The 20593-nt window shown below is 29.6% G+C and overlaps 2 protein-coding genes across 4 annotated transcripts; both read left to right on the forward strand.

Annotated features, from left to right (window-relative positions):
- The first annotated feature begins 1280 nt into the window (after positions 1-1280).
- Positions 1281-6942, forward strand: LOC121223634 (protein BONZAI 2). Of its 2 annotated transcripts, XM_041105544.1 has the most exons (16): positions 1281-1722; positions 2029-2076; positions 2988-3136; positions 3235-3283; positions 3575-3631; positions 3865-4053; positions 4140-4274; positions 4623-4684; positions 4781-4883; positions 4966-5080; positions 5599-5675; positions 5758-5895; positions 5993-6157; positions 6301-6414; positions 6485-6581; positions 6660-6942. In XM_041105544.1, the coding sequence occupies exons 1-16, from the start codon at positions 1579-1581 to the stop codon at positions 6749-6751; spliced, it is 1734 nt and encodes a 577-aa protein (XP_040961478.1). In that variant the 5' UTR covers positions 1281-1578; the 3' UTR covers positions 6752-6942. The 2 variants fall into 2 exon arrangements, with proteins under 2 accessions (XP_040961478.1, XP_040961479.1); XM_041105545.1 differs by lacking the exon at positions 1281-1722 and having other exon boundaries at positions 2034-2076; positions 2948-3136.
- A 9289-nt stretch (positions 6943-16231) lies between these two features.
- Positions 16232-18356, forward strand: LOC121223635 (ethylene-responsive transcription factor ERF114). 2 transcript variants are annotated; one of them, XM_041105546.1, is made up of 3 exons: positions 16232-16375; positions 16536-16827; positions 17656-18356. In XM_041105546.1, exons 2-3 carry the CDS (start codon positions 16713-16715, stop codon positions 18201-18203), a joined length of 663 nt encoding a protein of 220 aa, XP_040961480.1. In that variant the 5' UTR covers positions 16232-16375; positions 16536-16712; the 3' UTR covers positions 18204-18356. The 2 variants fall into 2 exon arrangements, with proteins under 2 accessions (XP_040961480.1, XP_040961481.1); XM_041105547.1 differs by having other exon boundaries at positions 16269-16371.
- The last annotated feature ends 2237 nt before the right edge of the window (positions 18357-20593 follow it).

A 20593-nucleotide genomic window follows, 5' to 3' on the forward strand; every position in this document is an offset into this window, starting at 1 on the left:
ATTAAATACTTATGAGATGAAAAATCTGAATTATAATACACATTTTAATTGCTTTAACCCTTAAAATATTTGCAAATTTGGTTTCAATAATTAAATCTAACATAAATAAAAGAAAACAATATAAAATATAAACATATTAAAAATTCAAAACTCCAACTATAGACCATTTACTGCTCCCCACAACATATTTTCCCCTCTTATGGGTGGGATTGACTTGATGAAAAATGGTGGGGTAAGCACTCTGGAGCAGTTGTGCCACCTTTCCCCCCTGCAGGCCGCATCATTACCATGAATGCCATCAATGCTGACTTCTAAATTATATAGGAATCATGTAAAATTAAGATTTTTATTAATATAATTACACAGTCGATCAAATATCTCTATTATGTCGATATCAAATACTGCTTATATTACTATATATTTAACTATTGAAATTTGTTAACTAAACTAAATAATTTACTTTAAACATGAAATACATAATTTGATAAAATTGAAAGGCCCATTTATGATATTCAATCATATCTTACGTTGAAGGGATCAACTTACGAGCTTTGTGTAGATATTAATTAAAAAAAAATGCTAAACACAGGACAGCGTGTCCATGTACTTATTATAAGCTGTCAAGAACCTTTCTTTTAAAAAAAGAAGTTGTCCTTTGGATGCTTTGATATCAAGGAAATTCCAATCCAATTCTTTAACCAAACTCATTGATTCATTGCTTACGAGGTTGATTCTTTAACCATTTTATACTATTTTCTTCTTTTAAGCTATTTTATCTTCTATTTTGCATGTATTTTTCATATCAACTTATTTACTAAATTGCATTTCGTATTCGCAATAAATAATTTTATATTTAAATCTTAGGCTAAAGTAGTTAAGAGAATTTGTTAATTAGTTGAATCGGTCGGATTTTTAAAATTTTTTTTAGAAATACATTATTTTTAGAGACGATGTGATTTTTTGAAAATTTCATAGAAAACGCGTCTAACACATGTTAGCAGAAAATTCACTCAATTGAACGCGTTTTCACATTCTCTCTAAAAAAATTAACCTATATAATCAATTAACATATTTAATTAATTTAGCATAAATTTACTGATAACTCATAGTAATGACTAATAAACACGTTGTTGCTTTTAAGGGGCAATTAAACTTTGCCACATATTGACCTACCTTGAACTTTTGAAGTGATTTGAAATCACAAATTTTTTTTCTTCAAGTTAAAAAAAAATTATATAGTTATGTATATAACATAAAATATGAAAATAAAGTGGCCTCTATAGGTATATCTAACCTAAAACGCGTTTTCTGTTTATTTTGGAAAAAGAAAGAATGTGGGCTATTTGCCCATTTCCAGACATTGTCTAAGAGCTTGAAAGAAGCTAAGTATTTTACTTTGTCTCCATAATTTTTAATTTCCAATTTATAAAAAAAAAACCAGTTCACCCCCACTCTCTCTCTTTTTCACTTTTGAATTATTTTCTTCTTTTTTTCCACTATATTTTTTTTCTTTTTTGGGTTCATGCATAGGCATCATTTATCGGGTTGAGAAAACAGAGCTACTGAGTATAGTTAGCGATGGGAAATTGCTGCTCGGACGTTGGCGGCGGGATGACGGCTATTGGTGGCACCGCCCCGTCGACTTCCACTAGCAACCAAAACGACGCTGCTGATTGGTATTTCAAGTCTCATGGCATACACGGCATCTTCTCTCAGATCGAGGTCCTTTTTTCTTTCTTTCTTTTTTTTTTCAGTTACTTCTGTGATAATGAGTAGAGTGCCTAGTTTTTGCTTAGAATAAAAGGTCGAATCTACTTTGTTACCGAGTAGATGATTGGCTAATTGATTTACCGAGTAGAAATTTTGGGTATTTTAGTATTTAAATTTGGAGTTCTTGATTTTGATAGTGTTGAATAGATAAGCTGGTTTCTGATTCATTTTCTCTAAATTTTGAGCTTTTCTTCTTCATCATCATCTTCTTTGTGAACTCTCTGCTGTTCATTGACGATTCTGCGCAATGTTTTGCAGTTATCGTTTTCTGCTACGAATTTGCGAGACCGGGATGTGTTCTCCAAGGTATGTAAGTGTATGAATGAACTGCAAAACTGACGCTAGCTCTACAAGCAATGATGTAGTTAAGAAATCCAGTGCCTTAATTTTGCTGTACCATATTTGACCGTGTTGTTGAAATTAACATTATGTGAAAAGAAAAAGTCAGTAAATTTTTTTGGAAAAAAAGTTCTTAATTCTAAGCTTAAGGGGCAACACGATGATGTTGTATTAGTTGATAGCTGGTATTAGAATTTTTGGAGGGTGTGCGCTGACTTAATGATGCGTTTGAATAAGTGGAATTAGGAAATAAGGTTCGAGGAGTGGGAAGTGGGGAGTTGAAGGCAAGAAGTCTCATTATATGGAGAAAGTCTGTCGCTAAACCTAAACTTAGATGCCATATAGATAGGTTAGAATTAAATGGTGCATTTAACGCAACCAATGAAAAGATGCTAGCTCATCATGCACCGAAGAAGGGTGTGGTGTGTTCTTGTGTGGTTAGCTGTCAGAGTAGTAGTGTCGACTAAAAGTTATGGATCATCCTAAGTTTCAAGGATAAAATGTGCAAGGCACTCATATTGCTAAATACTTAAAGAACTCCTTCATTAACCCCATAGCCTAAATGACCAAGCAATATGAGCTTGATGAATCCAAGGATCATGACACTAACTCTATGGATACAGCCATTATCTTGATTGAATCTTTAGGTAACAACTTGATATGGACAGATTGGTAAATCTAACATGCATCAAAAGTAAGTCTCTGCTTAGCTTTGGTTGAATGCTTAGTTGGCCTCTCACAACATTTTCATTTGCAGTTTTTGTATTAACTAATAATATTTATGTACTTCACTCTCATGCTTTATTCTTTGGTCACAAGAATTGTATTTTGTTTGCAGAAAACTTAGCCTGATATCTCATAAGTTTTGTTTGCTTTAGAGTGATCCGATGGTGGTGGTTTATATTCAAGAAAGAGATGGAGCATTTACAGAAGTATTTCGTACTGAAGTAGTTCTGAATTCATTGAATCCTACATGGATAACAAAGTATACAATTACTTATCAATTTGAGATTGTCCAAATATTGCTGTAAGTTCTATTCTTCAAATCATATTTTTGGGTTCAGCAAAATGATTATTTGATTTGTTTCACTGTAATTGAACTTGTTTGATTTTCCATTATCTCAGGTTTCGTGTCTTTGATGTTGACACTCAGTTTCATAATGTCGAAGTAAAGGTATATTTGATTAATGCTACCTTTTCTTGTTCTTCCTCTTCACTCTGCCTCCTTAAACAGTTTAGTTTAGAAAATGATAAACTTGATGGATATATATTGTATTTGTTCTAGTTGTTTGGGATTTGTTTTCTCTGAAGTAGTTTTTTACCGTACGTATTTACATTTCTTTTATTTGGAAATATGATTTGACTTTGTTAACGAACCCAATTTACAACATTTCTCCTAATGTTACCCTCCTAATAGAGCATACAAGCATGAAATTTTTGGTTGATAACTTTCACTCCTTCACAGATGCTTAAGCTGGAGGAGCAGCAATCTCTAGGTGAAGCAAGTTGTGCATTGTCAGAGGTATAGACAAGTATCTTCTTAGTTGTCTTTCCTTATCTAGTGCCTGTCCCTGTTAACCAGGGTATTTGAATACAAAGTTCTAATATAATGGAATGCCTTACTTTAGTTGAACACACTGGGGTTTAAAATAAAATAAAATGTTCTTCGCTTGCTGTTTTGCAGCTTATGCTTAATTTCATTTACTTTACAATTTTCAATATAGTTAATCATCAAATAATCTTTACATCTTACAGATTGTAAGCAAACCAAACAGGTCATTAACCTTGGATCTTGTACAAAGGGAGGAATCTGTCCCATCAACTCATTCCCAACACCGAGGAAAGTTTACTGTGCATGCTGAAGAATGTTTTAGCTCAAAGACTACAGCAGAGATGACGTTGAAGTGTTTAAATTTGGAATCTAAGGATCTCTTCTCAAAAAGCGTAGGCATTGCTAATTTCAGTTTCTCTCTCGAATTTGATCAGGAATATTAGTTTTCTTTTGGTTTACTTTTGGACTTGTCTTGCAGGATCCTTTTTTGGTAATATCAAAAGTCGTTGAGAGTGGTATGTCTATTCCTGTCTGTAAAACTGAAGTCTCAAAGAATGATCTCAACCCAACATGGAAGCCGGTATTTTTAAATATTCAACAAGTAGGAAGCAAGGTATAGCAAGTTCTTATTTATACTTTTTAACAATGATCTACTATTTCTTTAATTTCTTACATAGCAGTGCAAGTTTGATCGTGCCCAGACATGCCTTATTGGAAACAACCATTTTTTTCCCATCAAATTGTTTATTCTTCTTGTTTGTAATCCTGATCTTGCTCAAAATTCAGAGATCTTTAACCATGGAATTGGTTATTGCTTAACAGCTATATAAATATGCAGGTTTTTGCTTAACATGTGTAGATGGTTTCATCATTGATGTTAGGCATTTGTCTATAAGCTAGCCTCCACTGTTTCTGTTTCTTGCTTATTTTCTGAATTGTCATTTTCAAAATGAACTTGCAGGATAGTCCATTAGTGATAGAGTGCTTTAACTTCAACAGCAATGGCAAACACGATCTGATTGGGTAATTGTAGATCTTACTTTCTTATGTTTCTTTTCTTTTAGACACCTGCTGATGTAGCTTCTTTTTTTTTTTTTGGGGGGGGGGGTGGTTTATCAGAAAAGTCCAGAAGTCATTAGCAGATTTGGAAAAGCTTCATACTGGAAGGGAAGGAGAAAATTTATTTTTGCCAACTCCGGTTGGGCATGATAACCAGAACAAGGTTTAACTATTTCAACTGAAAGTAATTGCATGGTGAACTTTCTTTTCAGCTTTATTTTACTAATTTGCTAATCATGATGTAGGCTTTAAGAAGCAAGCTTTTTGTGGAAAAATATTCTGAGACAGTCCAATATACCTTCCTGGATTACCTAGCTGCGGGTTTTGAACTTAACTTTATGGTTGCTATTGATTTCACTGGTACTTTCCTGTTTACTCTTATAATGGACATTTGACCCATTAAAATTCTGCCGGTTGCAATCCTTTATGTCAACTTAAGCATGTCTCTTTTTCTGTCTTTTCCTATTATGTTTAACAACAGAACATGCCACATCTTTAATGAAGTTAAATATGAACATAAAATCTGAACTACAGTGAACTTTTTGGATGAAGATAGTTTAGTGAATTAAACAAATAGTTTTTAAGGACACTTCTGCTATTATCCCTTCTTGCTTCTCTCTGTTTCCATTTCCCCCTAGCTTAACAATTTTTTTAGGGTGAATCACCTAAAACATGCTGTAAGTATATAGGTCTTAGGTTTGAATGATGCTGCAGTTCTGCATCTTAAGACTGTAGGATTTACTTTAATAAATCTGAAACTAGTTGAAGTGTGATATGGCTGCATGTGGAAAGCTTCAGGCTGCATGTCCCAGTTCAGCAGAAGTACCATAATACATTCGTACTTTTTTTTTTTTTAATTCTTATTTCTGGTCTATCAGCTTCAAACGGAAATCCCCGGCTCCCTGATTCCTTGCATTACATTGATCCATCAGGACGGCTGAATGCATACCAGAAAGTAAGATATGGATCCCTTCACTAGTTCACTTTTCTTTCTTTTCTTCATGTACCTAAGAAAATGTTGCGCATCTTTAAACCAGGCAATCTATGAGGTAGGAGAGGTATTGCAGTTTTATGATGCAGACAAGCGCTTTCCAGCTTGGGGATTCGGAGCACGGCCCATTGATGGTCCAGTTTCTCACTGTTTCAACTTGAATGGAAGCAGTAACTACTGTGAGGTAAGCTGTTGCTAGCATCAATCTATTTTCTGTATCTTGTACACTCATCTCTTGTGCTCTCTGTTCCTCAATATTAACAAAGTACCGTTGTCTCCAGGTTGAAGGAATTCGAGGAATTATGATGGCCTACACCAGTGCCCTTTTTAACGTGTCTCTTGCAGGGCCAACACTGTTTGGGCATGTGATTAATAGAGCTGCTATGATTGCCAGCCAATCCCTGGCCAATGATGCTAAAAAATACTTTGTTTTGTTGATAATCACGGTAAGATATAGAAAAAAAAAAGGGCTGGCTTTCCCTAGCAGCTGGAGGAAGTTCATATAAACATTTGGGATGTGATCTTGTATTCTTGACTGGAAAAAGGTTGCTAATTTTGCCACTGCTTCTGATGGTTAATATTGCTCTAGGATGGGGTAATAACTGATCTCCAAGAAACCAAAGATGCCCTTGTAAAAGCATCGGATCTCCCATTGTCGATTCTCATAGTTGGTGTTGGAGGAGCCGACTTCAAAGAAATGGAGGTACTTGTTATTTTATATCCCCCCATTTATATCCATTAGAGGGAGAATGCTAACCAGGTCTCGTTTACAGATTTTGGATGCAGACAAGGGGGAAAGACTAGAAAGTTCGACTGGACGTGTTGCTTCCCGTGATATCGTTCAATTTGTTCCATTTAGAGATGTACAAAGTAAGTCATCTACTCACTCCGATATTTCGGAAATGTTTCGTATTTGGGATTATATAACAATTGATTTTCTCTTTGCAGACGGGCCTTCTGTTGTTCAAGAACTTCTAGCAGAGTTACCATCACAATTTTTAGCCTACATGCGAAGTAGAGAGATTAAACCATGCAGTTAGATTTTTATACAGAATGTACATATCAATATTATTGTTCGAGTTTACCTCTTATAAGTTGTAAATGCTACGGTGGCATAGCAATGCTTAAACTTGCCTTGAAAGAGCCAACAGAATGTATTGGCATTATGACGGTAGATTGAAGATTAATCAGTCGACCAAAAATCACAGGGCTGTCGGCAAATTGTTTGTCATATCCATCGTCCACAATGGGTTGTATAGAGACGGATTTACAACGACTGCAACCAATGAAAGAGGGGGCAAAACCAATAAAATAGATAATATTTTTATTTACGGTTTTTTGAAAAATAAAAATACGTGAAATTTAGGGAAAAATAAGTTATTTTCATTAGAAACTTTTATATAATTAGAAATGCTAAAAACAATGGATCTTTAATTTAAATTTAAGCAGTGAAATGATCTTGAATTAAACACTTTTTAATATTACATCTTTAATTTTAATATTTCTCATATTTCTATTATGAAAAATAGGTACCAAACTTGTTTTAATATTTTTATTTTCGAAAAATAAACTTTTAATCTTTTCCAGTTTTCAAAAATATAAATAATTGAAATTAGTTTCTGAAAATAAAAACAAATTTCTCGAATGAAAGGGAGTTGGATTTTGAAAAGCCTATATCACTACATTATTTCTAGATTGGCTGCAGATTACTCTTTACTCAAATTTTTATTTGTGCTCATTAGTTTTGACGCCTTAAATTATTATTTTTTAAAAATCTTGATTATAAGGTTTTCGAAGGTTTTTCAGAAATTATCATTCGTTCTTGTTTTTTTTTTGGTTTACTTTATTTATAGTTTTTAAATTTAAAAGTTATATTTTAATATTTTATATATTTTTTTAATTTTTATTTTAAATTGTATCACATAAGGTTTTACGTGTTATTTAATGGTTAAATTAACGGTTTCAGCAATGGAAGGACATGATTGATATAACATTTATAACTTGGAGATATAGTTTAAACACCTAAAGTTTAGGGACCAATTTAAAATGAGAGTTATAATTTGAGAATGTCTAGTGCAACATGTAAAAGATATTTTGTGGATTGAATCACAAGTGAAACAAAAAAAAAAATTTACTCAAAATTTTAATTGACATTAATCTCACTACTAATTTAATCCCTTCTAAATAACTATTTGGGCCATAAATTTGGTGACAACTTCAACATTAGGGTTTAAACTTTTGTTTTGTCTAAATTAATCACTGAACTTGATAATTGTTCCCGTATTGGGGCCTAAATTAGGTAATTTTTCCCATATTAAAACTTGAACCTTTATTGCCCAAGTTAATCATTCAACTTGACAACTGTTCTCGTATTTGGACTTGAACTTAAAAATTATTCTCACATCGGGTCTGTACTTTAGGGTTTCTAAAGAAATATCAGGAACTAATTTAGACCAAAAAATTAATACCTCGCGTGAGAAATAATTGTCAAGTTCAAGCTCTAAAAAATATTTTACCCTATTTAAAACCCTTTTTTTTTTACTAGGGTAGAAGGGAACATTCACAAAATATTCAACATACAAGTCATTAGAAATTCTAATACTAGACCAAAGACCATATTGCTTCCACCTCCCAAACGTATTTGAACTATGAAGAGGAGACTTTGACGAAGGAGTGGGCCTAAGTTGTCTATTAAAGTTGGGCTGAATATAGAATTATACAAATTCCACACATTCTCTATTTTCGGCTTTTCAAGTCAACCCCTAGTCAACCCCTTGTGGAAAAAAAACCCAAACAAACAAACTTGATGACCAGAATTTGTTCAAATCACCTTTTTTTTTTTAAATGCTATTTTTAGGTTTTTTATTTACTTTTTTTTAAACGAAAAACATGTTTTAAGATATTAAAAAGACTTTAACATCATCATAATTTTTTTAAATAAATATTTGGTTGATATTTTCAACCCATTAAGTTTTACTTGACCGGTGATATTTATACTTATATATTAAAGTAAGGTTCAAACCGGTGATGTCTATACTTATATATTAAAGTAAGATTCAAAGGTTCTTTGTCATGCACATGGCACACACCTACTATGCTTCTTCTTCTTCTTCTTTTTTTTATTATTATAAAAATGGTTAATTCAATATTGGTATTTTTAATATGCTTAACTTTGAGATTTAATCATTATACTTCCATTTCTAACATAATTTGGTCTCTATATTTTTATAATGTTATTAATTAGTTTAATATTTTTATAATGTAATTAATTAGTTCAAATAGTTAATATCGTTAACTTTTCAATTAAAATGTTTCGTGGTTATATATAATTTGAAAGTAGATTTATAAATCCAAAAGGTTGAGGGATTAAATTCTTGAAAATAAAAGTAGGAGGACTAAATTTCAAATTTACGAACTGCAGAGACTTAGAGTCATGGTTGCTTGAACCATACTGAACCTGTCACAGTATCAATCTGGTTCGGAAAGAGGTATCAAACCAATTGACCTACAAACCAGTACAGACAGGTTAAACCAAACTAAAAACAAGAGTTTTTAATTTTTTTAAACATTTTTCTTTTTAAGGATTTATTCAATTAAACCATACGAAATAGTGGCCTGACCAGTTTGATAACCGATTCTGTTCTGAAAATCTTGCGTAAAGTATATTTTAATTGTCACATACTAAAATTAGGCCTAGAAGAAATAGGAATTAAATTTAGATTTTTATTTATTTAAAGCATAGAGTAGGAGAATTTAGAATGCCTTAAAAATTATTTTTGTTAAGGAATTAACAAGAATAAGTTTGTTGATTTGATTCAATAGTAAAGTCTTAACTTACCCATAGGTCCCAAGTTTAAAACCCGTGCACCTTTTAGTCAAAATATTTTATTTTCTTATTTTTACCTCATAAAAGTGCCGAATTTTCAAAAAATACCAGCCCAAAATTGTTTATTTTTAATTTAATCCTTAATTTAAATTAATCCTAATCCTAAATGAAATCATAAAACCTATTTCAAATAGGGAAAATAACTTTACAAATAGAAAATATTTTTAAAACTTAGATTTTTTATATCGAGAATTTTTCAAGAAAAACTCTCAAAGTTCATTTTTCTCTTCTCTATTGCCGAGTCAATTTTCAATCAAAAGATTTCAAGGTTTTCAAAATCATCCCTCTCCTCCTAGTAGATTGTTGAACCTCTCATCCGATTAAGGTTTTTGTGTCTTCAAATCAAGTGTGGGATCGAAACTTAAATCATTGTGTATCAATTGAAGTAATAGAAATTATGGTAATTTGTTGTGCGAACCCTAACGTGCAAACCCATAGGAGGAATATACATGTGAACCCACATATGTGAAACCCCACGCGAACCCCACATATATGTGAACCCCCATGTATGCGAGCCTCACATATAGGCGAACCCCCATATAGGCGAACCCCTATGTATGTGAATCCCCATATATGCGAGTCATATGTATGCGAACCCCACATATTTGTGAACTATATGTGAACCCCCATGTGCGAAAGCTATATGCGTGAACCTTATATGTGCGAACTCTGTATGCGCAAACCTTATATGTGCGAACTCTAAATGCGAACCCATATGCAAACCCTTATATGATTTAGTATCTGATCTCTTAGTATATATTATGCGAACCCTATATGTGCGAACCCTACATATATATGAACCTGTTATGTATGTGTTAACCGAACTAAGCATGTTAATATCCCCATGTTAATTCGCATGAAAAAATTGTATATGTGAAATTATTGCATAAAGTAATTGCATATGTGAAATTGATATGAATTAATTGCATAAATACATGCTAATGATTGTTAGTATGAAAATTCATACACCGTATTGAAAGGTAAATGTGTTTGATAAGCATAGAAATCGATTATTGATTGGTAAATAGCATGACATGCTGAATTTTTGTGTACAATTACATGAAATCGGGTATGGAGGACAGAGAAGTTTTGTAGGAGAAAGTGACAATTTAAGTCCACACCGAAAGTCAGTACTGCACGAAGTAGGCGGCAATGTCACCGAAAGTCAGTAATTGCATTGCATCATGAACCTAATCTGTACATACACTGGTTAATGAATGTTCCTTTCATTATGCTTAATTTGCTCAGATGCTACAAGTTGGATGTTTTACTGTTGCACAATTATGTGTAGTGATTTAAAAATTAGACTCACAATGAGTTGTTATAAGCTCACTCTCATTTTTTCTTACCTCTCAGGTAACACAAAAAACTAGGACGTGAAATGGCATCGAATGAGCGCTTGGACTAGTAGCTCATTTTTTTTATTATTTTAAAGTTTCCATTAAAGTTTTCCTAAATTATTTTTGGAGTTGTAATTATTAATTATTTCTTGCTTTTATATCTTAGGTTGGGATTGTTTAGCTTTTTATTTTAAGCATGATACTTAGTTAATACTCTGATAATTACATGCTAATTGGTTTAGAAAACTATTATTCTTATTATTGTTTTCCCTTGCTTTGCAAAATACTTAAAGTTTTAATAAGTTTTTTAAAACTTAACCATTTTTCTCAAAATTTCTCATTAATAATGTTGTAATTGAATTGCTAAGTAAAGTTGGTTTGGTTAATGAATGTTTTTCCTAAAAATAAAATAGTGATTTTCAAACAATCCAACTCAAACAAAAGAATGGCTTTACACGGTCATTTTGATGATCAAATGTAACGCCGGGTCGAAGGTGTTATATTAAATTTCCAAATTTTAGTCTATAATCCGATAAAAACAAATAACTAACTCAATGCAAAGGGTAAACCATTTTAGTTTTTAATATTTTATAAAATATATTTTTATATATATATATCGAAGAAGTCAAAACAAACACGCTTAAGGTGCTCCGCCCATTAATGCAGTACCACATCCCACGAAATAAAAGAAACCAACAGTTAGCAAAAGCAAACAAGAGCCAAAAAAAAAAAAAAAGAAAAAGAAAAATAGAGAATGGAAGCAGCTGAAAACCCATCGTCTTCCCGAGCTGCGCATGCATGTCCGATAACGTTTTTGTTATACAATTATATATTTTATGGAGAAAAATTTAAAAGGGTGTTTACAATCCCTCACTTTTTATTTATTTATTTAGCTCGTGTTTTAATACTCAAATAGAAGAAAAGTGAGAGGAAAAGAAATGTTAATTTTTTTAATATTTAATAAAAAGTAGTTTTGTCCTTCAAATATTTTATTATGATTTAACTCTATTTTTTAAGTTTGTATTCAATAAAATTTAAGACTATCTCATTATAATATTATCAAGATGGAAAAAAATGGAATAACTTTTAATTTAAATTTTTTTTTGGTATAGTCACATGTATCATCATCCGCTTTATAGTTTGAGCCTAATCTTGTTCGAGTTAGGAGTGGTATTCAGATAAAATCTACTAACAATGTCGATACCAAAATTTAAACTTAATCCAAATACATGGAAAATAAATTCATTTCCACTCCTTCCAGACATTTATTAATTTAAAAAAATATTTATTGATAATAAACAATCCTACAATAAAATAAAAAATGGAATAAATAGATTTTTTTTTTTGGATTATTAGGAACTTTTTTTTAATCTGTTTCAAAAAAATTAGCAATTTTATCATCCACAACTATCTTTTTAATTTTGTTTTCTAAGACATTAACAATCATTTCATTATTGTTTTAAATAAAAATATTTTTATATATTATGATTTATAGACAATATTGGTTTTTTTATATATTTTTAGATTAATTTAATTTTAATTTTATATGTTATTATGTAAAATATTAAAATTGAAATATTAATTTAAAATAAATCACTTCCTTTTCCTTTTTCTTTTCTTCTCTTAATATATCATTTACTTTCTTTAAACTTCATTTCCTTTCTTTTAATAAATTCTATCCAAACTTAGGTTTAGAAAAAAGAAAATTGATTTCTATAAACAAATAAGAAAATTTCTCAATCATACAAAGGCGTGTTTATGTTTTATCTTTTTTTTTTCTAAATTAGTACTTAAACTTGTACTTTATGATACAATTAACCCCTTTCTTCTTATTAAGATGTGATGATGTGACATTCTAAAATTATGACAAACCATCTCTTATAAATAAAAAAATAAATATATAATTTAAATAAATCTAAAATATGTATAAAATATAAAATATAAAAAAATATATGTGAAAAATATAAAAAATCATAAAAAATTGTATAAAAATACAATAAGTTGGAACAATATTTAAATCGTATTGAAAGAAAATAAAAATTAGAAACAATTTTTATTTAAATATTAGGGAAGAATGTTTATAAGAAATTGAAATTACGAACAATATTTATAAAAAAGATACTGTGAATTTAAGGAACATTTTAAATATTTTATAATTTTTTTTCTTTCTTCCTTTATTTATTTATGTTTTTGTTTTCTCCTCTCTTCTTCTTCTTCTTCTTCTTCCCCATACCCCTAGTCGTCGCATGTCCCTCCATTGCCGATCAACTTTCTCTAGCCAGCTTAAAAAGAGCACAAGAATGTTTTTCTCCCTCTGCTTCCCCTTATTATTTTTAATGGTTAGATTCCCAAAGCTCCACCAAATTAAAGCCTAAATCTTTCGAAATTACAACTCTGATATGTCACATTCATCATTGGATCATTGCCGTTAGGACTCTCCAATGACTATTTCGAACCTCTCCAATCACTCATTAGCCAAAACTTGATGGGCCTTTCTTTCCTATTTTTCTTCTTTCTTTTCCCACCTTCCTTGGTTCTCTGATTGTGATGCTTTTCAAGTTTTGTAGGCTTGTTGATGATGGAGGGACATGAGTTGACTATGGTCGTAGGGAAGAAGGAAAGAAAAAACATGAAAGAAGAAAAAAAAAGAATGGAAAAAAAAGGAAAAAAAAACAAGTGAAAAATAAATAAATAAATAGAAGGGAATAAGTGTTTTTTTTCACACACATATATATAGAAATTATTTAGTGAAATAGGTAGATTTGAACAGCGGAGCTAATAAAGTTAGAAAGTGATATACAAGAAATAAATTCTTATATTTGATATTTATATAATATTAATATAAATTAATTAGAGATAAAATAATTATTATAAAATTTAATATTTTTATATAAAGATTTTATATAAATAAATTTAATTTCTTAATTTATATATTAATTAATGTAATTTAAGTAAATATAAATAATAATAACACGTGATGACTTATGATTGTTTCAAAATTTCTCTTTTTATATAATCACCGATCATATTAGCATAGATATCAGACGAAAACGATACCTTAACATTTATTAAATCAACCGAAATTATTTTGATTAATTTGAATTGATTGGACAATAACAACCTTTGTTGTGTTAGAGATTCCCTTCGATTCCAATACAAAAAATTAAAAAAATTGAAACCCTAACACTAACTCCGTTATAAAACAACTCCAACCCTAAAAAAAGTATCTCCTAAATTTAAGCACAGAAAAATAGGTTTCAATTTTTCTTGAAAATTTCGAGTTATTCGAGTTGAGGCAAGTCAAATAAATTTGTTTGAGTATTTTTTTTTCTAAAATAAGTTAGTTACATTAAAATTTTGTTGATAATATGACTAAAAAGTTGAAGAACATAAATATCATATATATTTAAAATCTCTTTTAAAGCAAAATAAGAAAAAAAAGATGATTAATATGATAAATTTGATTTGATAATTGACTTGATTAAGGCCTCTAAATTTTTATTTTGGATTAAAAAAAACACATTTGGATATTTTATATATTTTCGAAGATATTTAATAATTTCTGTATAATCTTTAATTTTTTGAATATAGATTTATAATTTAAAAAATATATATATTGAATTTTTTAAGACTACTTTGAGTTTATTGTGATTTCTAGATGGACCAATTTGTACATTTTGAAACTACTAGGGACCCAATGAGTATTTAAATCAATTTGTTACTTGAATTGTAAAATTCAACTCGACTCGAGCTCGAAAAATCGAATTTCTTAGTCGAGAAAATCTGAATAACTCGATTCAATAAACTTAAAATTCAAAAATATTTCGATTTTTTTAATCAAATGGAGTTTTGGATGTTAGTACAAATTCATCACCTCATAAGTACAGAAATAAAATGTAGGCTTAAGTAAAGCACAGAATTTCTATCTTCTATATTAATTTTTACTTGACTTTCTATACAATATATCTATCTACAGTTTAATAAACATTTTGACTGTTGAGCTGTGAAACTGATAGAAAAGAAATAAAGTTAGTTCCTTGAAATAATTTTTAAAATTCAAGATATTAAATTCTTTTATTTTTTTAAAAAGCCCCCTATATATATTTTATAATTCCCCAAAATATAATTTTCAAAATATGTTTTATAATTAGTTGTGAAAGAAAGAAAAAACTAATAAGATGTGGTTCCTATTATATATAACAATTTCTTTTATCAAAATCTTTTTAAGATTTTATTTCGATAAAATATCTAAAATAATATACTTTTTAAACTTAAAAATTAAAAGAACAAATGCTATTATAAGCGAGGTTAATATGCAATTTGTCACTCAATTTGTTCAAAAATATTTAGTTGGTGTCTGAATTTCTTTTATCTATTTGGTGCTCGAATTTGTATTTCATTATCCAAATTAGTACCTCTGCCAATATAGTTGCTTCCGCACAGGTTCCGGTTGCACCGGTCGGTGGGCACCATTCCGATAATAAATCGGAACTACTAATTCTATTTTTTGAACCAGTATAAATTTTAATCTGTACCGATTGCATCGGCTCGTTTCGGCCATTTTTGATTGCACATGTTAATGCATAAGTAATATTAAAAATAGATAAATTTATTATTTTTTTACCAACTTCAAAATTTTTTTATTAACCAAGGAACATATTTAAAATTTAAGTACAAAAATTAATAAATAAAAAAAAAACAAATTGAAGGGAAAAAAACACAAAATTCCTAAAGGCTTCACCAACAAAACTTTATGTGTATGTTTTAATTAAACTTTTGTTTTATATATTTAATATGAGAGGATCTTATTGTAAATTTTTTAAATAACGTTGTGGATAATCTTTTTTAGTTTAACTGAGGGGATGTTTTAGATTTATTAAATGATAAAATTTTATTTGTGAAGTTTATTGATGAGAATTTTATATAATTAATTAAATTTTTTTGATTTGAAATTATTTAATCTAATTCATTTGATATATTTAAATATTTTTCAAAAACATCGGTAAATCCAAAACGGTACATTGAAACAGACGGTACATACTGATTTCAATAGAAAAATAGTGCGTCCATTGATACGGTAGTGACTACCTTAACCTCTATACTAACATTTTTAGTTTGACACTAATGGTCAATCTGATAGTGACACATAACAATCTCTTAATATGATATGTGGTAGACATAAATTAATTAAAAATATATTTTTTCACAATAAAAAAAAACTTAGACAAAGATATATTTAAATCTAAACATCCATTTCTCCATATTCCTTCTAAATGTATTTTGATTATATTTTTCTTGAGAGAGAAAATATATATATATATTAGATGTGTGTAGATAGGCTTTCAGCATTTTCAGCTATCTTCACCCCTTTGTTCACACTCAGTCTTAAGCAGAACCTTTCTCCGCTCTTGGCATCTCCTTGTGTTAATCGTTTGTCTGTAAATATTTGTTCCTTCTTTCCCCTTTATTTTCTTATCGATTTAATCAGTTTTTTCAAATCATTTCCATGTTTATTGCTTTGAGTTGTGCCGAGAAAAACTACATATATATAATCATTGCTTTTCTGCTGTTTCGATTTTGCATGATATATATATACAGAGAGAGAGAGAGAGAGAGAAATTAACAGGTAAAGCAGAGGGAGAATCGTGAAAGATTCATAAGGTGGATCTAAGACAAGGAAAGAGGCCATTGCCGCCGTCCGATCATGAATCGGAAGGGAAAGAGGAAACACCCCATCAGTTCTACACGGCTAGGTCTCAACAAGAAACCAACGCCATGGTTCAAGCCCTAACTCACGTTATTGGAAACGATAATGATAATAATAATCCACTACCTGATCAACTCCATCACCATAATCAATACCAATACCAATCTCAACATCAACCTCAAGGTACATATCTATATATAAATTTATTTTTGGGTTATTTTGCTTTTTACCATTTGGATCTCTTTCTTATTATTTCGTTACTTTGATTTACTATTAAGTAACCGTCACAAACCCTAATTGCTTATATTTTTCTGCAAAATGAAATAAAAAAAAACACTAATGATTGAGAAAGATTTCAAATGATTGCAGGATATCTAAGCCTATAGTTATATATTTCTTGATTTTTTTGGTTTGTGTTTTTAAGAAAGTATGGAAGTTAATTTGCTCCCATAACAATTAAAGCTAAATTTCTGTAGTTAAAGTTTGTTGTCTTTATGTTTCTATACCGGATAAATTTCAAATTTATACATAAACTTTGATAAAATGTGTAATGTATGAACTACAAATTTGGGTAATTTTATATATAAAAGATTGATTCGATTTTTATAAATTACTAAAATAGTCATCAATATAATATCATTTTATGTTTACATTTCAACAAAAATTAAAGTTTCATGTGCATCAAATCAAAGTTCATGTATGAAGTTATACATTTCAACCATTTCAGATATCCTTTTTAGTGCTCTTCCTTTCTTCCTTTGCGGCTATGGTTGGTGGAAGATTTCACAGTACAGTCGTTATTCATGTCATAACTTAGCATATATCATCTTTTTTTTTTTGTTGTTTATATGTAAAATGCGTGAATGTGAAGTTATTCTTTGATTCTTTTTAACATTTTACAAAACGCAAACAAACAAAAAAAGAAAAGGAAAAAGCATATGTAAAAAATTATCGTCTGATTAATTAGTTAGTTTATTCCTTAATTAAAATAATAGTAAGATTTTGTTTAAGGGAACGTGAGGAGAATACATTATAGAGGAGTTAGGCACAGGCCATGGGGCAAATGGGCGGCTGAAATAAGAGACCCAAATAAGGCTGCTCGCGTTTGGCTTGGAACCTTTGCCACAGCTGAAGCCGCTGCCTTAGCTTATGATGAAGCTGCTCTTAGGTTTAAAGGAAGCAAAGCAAAGCTTAACTTCCCTGAAAGAGTTCAACGAAGTTCGGGATCAGGTTATCTCACAATTAGCCATGTAGTGGAACGGGCACCACCGCCGCTTCCACCACCACATTCTCAACCAACGTTTCCCAATATATCTGATGATCAGCTTCTTAGCGGCGGAAGCAATGGTGGAGAAGCTGTCAGCCGTCCAGCTTTTACTTCACAGTATCCCACAATTCTATCTTCATCTTCATCTTCATCTTCCCCAACATTAACATCTAAGCTACAACAAGAGGACTTGGGTGGGTTTTTGCTGAAGAATATTGGTGGTTCATTACCGAGTTCGGATCCTCCGAAGAATAAGAGACAATGTTACGATTATTACTATTCAGGAGAATAGTTTAGTCGGTTTCAGGTTTACTTTATAATTTGGGAAACAAATTAAACTGTCCACAATTATCTTTTTTGGATTTCTCTTTTGCTTTCATTTATTTTCGTTAATGCTTTTTTGTTTAAAACCCCTTAATTATCAACTCTTGGTGTTTTTTTTCAAGTTTTCAGCTATCAATTTCAGTTGGTTTTGATGAAATTTTCCGGTGTTTCCAATTATAGAAGTGTTCCTGCACCTTATTATTACAATATCTCTTTGAAAGAAAAGGAAATAATATATATTCTTATAACTTGGAAAAGAATAATAAAGTGGAAATAGTTGGAAAGAATAATATCCTCAAGATACTATGGTCGAAAGAGAGCATTAGCTTTAGTTTCTTAGCATGCAAGAAATCTGTGGGGTTAGAATCCATATTTTAGGTTTGTTAGTTCAAGCAATACAATATTTTTTAATTAAGATGTGATGCCGATGAGTGTTAAATTCGAATAACAGTATTTACAAATTTGAAAGTAGATCAAGTAACCCCTATCTTACTTTCTTGTATTCCTATATATTCATAAAAGAGAAAAAAAATAATTATATGATACTTGTATGCAAGGGTGAAGTCAAAAAAACTTTTTAGGGGCGAATAAAATTTTAATTTTTAATAGTCTATATCTTTATAAATTTTAAAATATTAAATCAAATTTTTATAATTTTAAGAGTGTCAAAGTGTAACTTTACTTTTACTAATTTAAAATTTTTAAAAAATTTAAAAGGCCTAAATAACACAATTTTCCGTTTTAGGGGGATTGGGGCCACTGCCAGCCCCCCTAAATTCGCCTCTCCTTGTATGTCAAGTTGCCCTACAACTAACCCAAAAATATAGTTTGAGATTTTGATTAAGGGTCAATTTAGTATTATTTTTAAAAAGTATTCCCAAAAATACTTTTGGGATAAAAATATTCCTAAACAAGCTATATTTTGAGAGAAAATGTACTTTTCCCAAACTAAAAATTAGCCTAAACATACTTTTTTCAGAAGTTGAAAATTTTAATTTCTCCCTTTAAAAAAAAAGAAACTTTTGAGAAGTAATGCTAAACTAAGCTTATGAAGTAAAAGAGTTAAATGCTTAATTTATAGTTGTTCTTAAAAAAAACATGAAAAATATTTTTAAAAAAATTGTAAAACATAAAACATAATATAGAGAAATATATTTTAGATATTATGATTGCCTAATATATATAAACGGAGAAGGAAGCAATCACGTACAAATTATAGTATAATGATAGAAAGACAAATAATAGCATTAATGGTCAAAAATATAATTATGAAATGCAAATTAAAGAGGGTGGTCCACCAAATGCGGCCGTGACTGCTATTAATACGGCGGGCTTTCATATGGGCCGACACGCTTTCTAGCCGAATCCTGCCAAGAAACTTTGACCCATTACAATTACTATTTAACAAAAAAAATATTTTTCATATTTTTACTGATTCATTTGCAATGAGTCAGCCAAACTTAGAATTAAATAAATTATATATTTTTACTAATTCACTATTTTTATAATTTATAATTTTATATTTTTAAAAAATTAAATCAAATTTTTATTATTTTTGAGGACTAAAATGAAATTTTATCATTACTAATTTAATATTTTATAAAATTATAAAAAAATTTAAATAGAAATTTTTTTATTTAAATATCGGAAACCTTCAAGTATTATTGTTTTTAATGTAAAATTTAATTGTACGTTAAGAATTTTTAAAGAAAAACAAGCAGTGATCACCCCGGTAATGCTGGGGTCTTGCTTATTTATTTATTTAATAATAAAATTTTAATTAAATTAAATTAAATAATAATTATTCATTAAAATTTGTGTTAAGTATATAAATTTAATTTAGGATATTTTTTTTAATTAGGTACAGTTCTCAAATGGATTCATAAGTGAAGATGTAAACCTAAATATTCAAATACATTGTTTAAAAAAAATCTTGATACTATAAAAAGAGTGAATAAGTGGATTTGAGTTTTAAAATATATTAAAAATTAATATAAAAATCTTGATAATGTTAAACACCATTTTTTTTTGGAGAATTTTAAAGCAACTTGTATTTTTTATTTTAAAAATTAATCATTAAGTCCTTCAAGAAGACTTTTTGAAAGATTGCAGGATTATTAACCTAATATTTACAACCTCAAATTGCTTTTTTACGAATGATACAAATAAAAACAAAATTCAAAATAATTGCTATACAATGTCAAGACAAAAAAGCCCCTTGAAAATGACTACAAAGAGTTGTAACCTTTTCCTGTTAATTATAAAAACAAAACACGCATGATTGGTCTCTTGGTAAAAAGTACATTGATGTTTAAACCAAAAATTCTCAAAATTGTTCTATTTTTTTTAGTAAAAAAA

This window comes from Gossypium hirsutum, chromosome D11 (assembly GCF_007990345.1).
Source record: "Gossypium hirsutum isolate 1008001.06 chromosome D11, Gossypium_hirsutum_v2.1, whole genome shotgun sequence".
NCBI lineage: Eukaryota > Viridiplantae > Streptophyta > Magnoliopsida > Malvales > Malvaceae > Gossypium > Gossypium hirsutum.